This window comes from Sinocyclocheilus anshuiensis, unplaced genomic scaffold (assembly GCF_001515605.1).
Source record: "Sinocyclocheilus anshuiensis isolate Anshui unplaced genomic scaffold, SAMN03320099.WGS_v1.1 scaffold785, whole genome shotgun sequence".
NCBI classification, from domain to species: domain Eukaryota; kingdom Metazoa; phylum Chordata; class Actinopteri; order Cypriniformes; family Cyprinidae; genus Sinocyclocheilus; species Sinocyclocheilus anshuiensis.
This window is the reverse complement of record NW_015536502.1, coordinates 475,924-480,992: the sequence shown is the minus strand read 5'-3', so window position 1 is coordinate 480,992 and position 5,069 is coordinate 475,924. Positions and strand designations below refer to the sequence as shown.

Sequence of the window (5,069 nt, the reverse complement as noted above, 5' to 3'; positions counted from 1 at the left end):
ACAACCGAATCAAGCCCAGTTTTTTTTATGTGAATATAGATATAAAATGTTGAAAAGCCACAAAATCTTATTCCACTGAGATGAAGGGAACCATTTTTTTTAAACTAAGTAAAAGTTGATTGGGGTCATATTGACCCCAAGGGCCGATTGAGGGGTTAACAACCATTAACCATAGAACAACCATTTAAAAACTATTGCAGATATGCTGATTCATTATACGTGTTTTTTTGTGTGTGTGTCTGTGTATGTGAAAGTTCCTACTACGGCTGGAACGGGGAGTGAAACTACAGGAGTGGCGATCTTTGACTTTGAGAACCTGAAGGCCAAAACTGGTTTGCAGAACCATTTTACTCATTAACATTTCATCATCGTTCTCCATATACAGAGTTGAGAAAGGTTGAGTGTTGAATTTTAGGTTTAAGATGACGTAATGGTTAAAGGGTTAAATAGTTAAATAGTTAGGGTGTAGTGTGTAAGTTTGTTGTGTAAGCTTAGCACATTAATGTGTTTGTCTTTTCAGGTATTGCAAATCGAGCCCTAAAGCCCACTTTGGGAATGGTGGATCCCCTACATACTCTTCACATGCCATCCAGAGTGGCAGCTAACAGTGGCTTTGATGTGCTCTGGTGTGTGTTTACATGCACACAGTATTTATTAACTATGTTCTAACTAAGGCAATCACTAAACAAGGTAACAGCATTATTAACTGTGAGAAAATGTAAGTATACTGACAGAAAGTACTGGTTTGAGGATTCTGTATAAACCTGCTTTATTATCTGCCCATTTGGTGTTTCTAATTTTTTGAATGAAAGGAAATAAAACGACTTATTAATGCTAATGTATAATATATATATATATATATATATATATATAATAATTTTAGCAGCCATTACTCTTCAGTGTCACATGGTCTTTCAGAAATCATTCTAATATACTGATTCTAATATGATACTCATTTTTATTTCAGGATTCTTTGATGAATAGAAAGTTAACAGCATTTATTTGATCATTATCTTTTGTAACAATGTACAGTAAATGTCTTTACTGTCACTTTTGATCAATTTGATGCATCCTTGCTGAATAAAAGTATTAGTGTCTTTAAAAAAATCGTACTAACCCCAAACTTTTGAACGGTTGTGTGTATATTTGATATTTATGTTTAGATAATGATATTCATTGTGCTTGTTTTAAATCCTTCTCTTTTTAGTCATGCATTAGAGTCATTCACTGCTTTGCCGTATTACCTAAGGAGTCCCTGCCCATCCAACCCCATCAATCGCCCAGCTTACCAGGGCAGCAATCCAATCAGTGATGTTTGGGCAAGACATGCTCTCAAGATCGTTGCCAAATACTTGAAGAGGTATGTTCCTGTTTTTAGGATGTATAATATGATTTAGGTCATGAGTTTTGTTGTTTATTGACTATTTGGGTACTTTATTGAAATATTTGATGTTTTAATTTTTTCTGTATTTTAAAATTATTATATTGAAATGTAATAATGTTAAGATATGAAGACGCGTGTGTTGTAGGGCGGTGCGTGATGCTGGAGATGTGGAGGCTCGCTCCAGCATGCACCTGGCCAGTGTGTTTGCTGGAATTGGCTTTGGCAATGCAGGAGTCCATTTATGGTAATTAAATAGAACTAACATTAAATTAACACCCAAAAAAGAGTTGATTTTGGTAATGAGTCTGGCAGCGTCAAATTGCAACACACTTAAGAGACTGCTAATGGAATCACTAGTGCTGCGCTGTAGTAATTCTCCATATTTGTGTACATCAGACAGCACAGGTGAACTGAACTTATTGCTGTGAGAGTTCAAGGAAAGGCGTAGAGATCTCACAGCTCTTGTTGAAAGTTAGTAATGGCTAGTTGGTGATGCAGGCATTGACCTTCATGACACTTTTAAGATAACATGCCTTTCATTTCAATCCGATAGGAAAATCACATGTACAGTGATGTCCTTCCAATAGTTCTATTGATATTTATTTGTGGAATTTATCTGATAATGTGTTGTTGACTTTTCCTTTTCTTTGTTCAAGTCATGGAATGTCGTATCCCATTGCTGGGAATGTCAAAACTCACAGGGCTAAAGGCTACAATGTAGAACATCCTATAGTGGTAACTATAAACTGTATTACACTACCTTTCAAAAATTTGGGGTCAGTACGTTTTTTTTTTCTTTAGCACCAAATCAGCATATTAGAATGATTTCTGAAGGATCATGTGTGTCGTGAAGACACCACAGGAATAAATTACATTTTAAAATATATAAAAATAAGTTTGTTTGTTTTTTTAAATTGAAGTGATATTTCACAATATTGCTGTTTTTACTGTATTTTTGATCAAATAAATGCAGCCTTGGTGAGACTTAAACAAAAATATTAAAAAATGACAAAAATATATTTGAAATATATTTTTATATTTTATATTATATTTTTATATTTATATTTTTAATAATATTTAAAAAAAAATCTTATTGACCACAAACTTTTGAATGATCGGATCTCAAAGTAGTTTCTTTGTGTTTTTTCCTGGTGGCAGATTCCCAGTGTTTTACACTGCCATTTTCTTTCAGCCTCATGGACTCTCTGTAGTTCTTACTTCCCCTGCTGTTTTTGCCTTCACTGCAAACATGTGTCCTGAGCGCCACCTGGAGGCAGCACAAATACTAGGTAAAACGCATAGAAGGCTAAACTTAAAACTGTGTCAAATATCAACACTGTAATGTTATAGTAGCTTATAAAGATGTCTCATTCAGAAAAGCTGCTAAAGACATGTATTAATTTGTGTTGCTGTGTTGGAAAGTTAAATGTTTATTGTGTAAAATGCATATTTAGTTTGTGCTGTTTATGTTATGAATGACTTTATTTTTAGGAGATAATTTTATAGAAAGTTCTATGTTTGAAACATTGTATGATTTAATTGGCCATGGTTAATGTTTGTGTATGTGTTTTATAAGGTACCGATGTGAGTAGCATCAAGAAAGATGATGCTGGCCGTGTGTTGGCTGACACTCTCAGATCATTTCTGTATGACCTGGAAGTGGAGGATGGCTTGTCTTCAATTGGCTACACTAAAGAGGACATTCCATCTTTGGTGAAGGGCACCATCCCTCAGGTCAACATATCACGTCACGTCCCTGTACTAAAAACGCTACAGAGATCATTTTTTTGCTGAAAGCTGAAATTCTGCTCCATCAAAAATCACCCAAGCAGCTTAATCACCCGAGAATGAGAAATAAGGCAATTTAAAGGGCTGGACTCCTTCAGCTAAAGTGATTGTTTACAAGAAAGAAACTACAGCTATAATAATTATGATAACTATAATTAATATCTAATATTTGTAATTTCATAATTATTCATTCATATTAATTGTTGATATTTGTTATATTTAAAGGGGTCATATGATGCGATTTCAAGTTTTCCTCCTAGATCAATATCCAGAAGCAACTTAAATTAAATCCTTTAAGTGATTTTTTCATAAAAAATTAATTTCACATGCAAGCTAATGGTGTAGTTGAGGAATTTTGTGGTAAATAGGTACAAAAGTACTTCATAGCTCCCAAAACACAGCATTAATGTATAGATGAGAAGTAAACAAAAAAAATGATATATTATTTGTATGATTAAAAATATATAGTATATATATATATATATATATATAATAAAGTATAAATTTTTTTTTTTTCCACAATTTTTATTGTCCCTCCCATATTAAAGTGTATTAAGTAAAATTAAATGTGATGTACGAGCTACATCATTAATGCTTATTTTAATGACTTCACAGTTTTAGCATCATAACAAAGTATGTACATACATTACTATGGTACTATACGTTTTATAGCCCCAGCTTAAATTGCAACACTCCAATGCTTACAACATTATACTAACCAATATCACATTATATTGTGTGTTAAAGCTATCTCAGAGTGATTAATAGAGTTTGTTTGTGTGTGTTTGACAGGAGCGGGTAACTAAACTGTCTCCTCGAGCTCACACTGAAGAGGATCTGACTGCTCTGTTTGCAGCATCCATGAAGCTCTACTGAGCAGACTGAAGGACATTTTAACATATTGACGGGGTTCTCAGAAGCACAGCCTCTGATTAGCTGTGCTGATTTCATTATGTAAGCAGAGACACTGATCTCAACACTCTGACCTCACTGACCTTTAATCCTTTCAGTGATGTCACTGTCCTGAGCCAGAAAAGCAGAGACAGTAACACAATCACAATCAGATACAGTATTCTGCATATCTAAAATATGACACATACATGTGTTTACTGTGATGTCAGCATATTTCAACATAATTATCATTGTAATATAGTGTTACCACCCTACACACACACACACACACACACACACACAGAGTATGCATTCTCTCCATTCAATCTAACTATTAAGGCTGATTTGTTAATCAGAGTGATTTAGGCAGGTTGGATTTAAATGAGTCTAATCTAAGAATCAGGTTTAGACTTAATCTAGTAAGCAACATTGTTTTTTCAGTGGAGTTGTTTTTATATCTTAAATCAATGATGAATTAAAACTGATTAATGCATTCAGATTCATTCATTCATTCATGCTGTCCTGAAATGTTTATCTGAAGTGAGGAACGCTTATAGGATTTTAAGATCGGAAAATGATAGAAATATTAATAAACGAAGATGTCAAAATACTTTCCCTATATCTTAGTATTTCACTAATATTAATCATCGCTACACAAGTAATTTTCTTTTAAATGGAGCTAGAAGCATTAAAAACTGGATTTAATGGAGTATATAGATTATTGTGTGAAAGATTATGAAACCTGAATATTTCTTACTGTACTGCAGGCTAATAAAATGTATGAAATATTATTTTGCTTTTTTGACGTATATGAGGTTTTCTATGTAGGGACCTGTTTTGCTAAAGGACTGGGTATAGAATGTGAAGTTTAGTGTTATTTGTTATTGGTGTGAGTGCAGCAGAGAGTTGACTTTTAGAAGCATGTGATTGGCTGATCAGAGCTTTGGCTTCTTGAAGTGTGTGATTGGCTGATCAGAGCTATGACCTGCAGCATTTAAACTACTGA

General features: G+C 33.7%; 1 protein-coding gene across 1 annotated transcript in view; it reads left to right on the top strand.

The window, feature by feature from the left end:
* LOC107690131 (alcohol dehydrogenase iron containing 1) overlaps nt 1–4,834 on the top strand; it is an 8,503-nt gene extending 3,669 nt beyond the window's left edge. The window contains exons 7-14 of the mRNA XM_016488367.1: nt 255–332; nt 521–626; nt 1,208–1,360; nt 1,530–1,628; nt 2,041–2,119; nt 2,577–2,673; nt 2,961–3,118; nt 3,965–4,834. Coding sequence (XP_016343853.1) covers nt 255–332; nt 521–626; nt 1,208–1,360; nt 1,530–1,628; nt 2,041–2,119; nt 2,577–2,673; nt 2,961–3,118; nt 3,965–4,048 — 854 coding nt within the window. The 3' untranslated portion in view covers nt 4,049–4,834. The remainder of the gene's footprint in view (nt 1–254; nt 333–520; nt 627–1,207; nt 1,361–1,529; nt 1,629–2,040; nt 2,120–2,576; nt 2,674–2,960; nt 3,119–3,964) is intronic.
* The last annotated feature ends 235 nt before the right edge of the window (nt 4,835–5,069 follow it).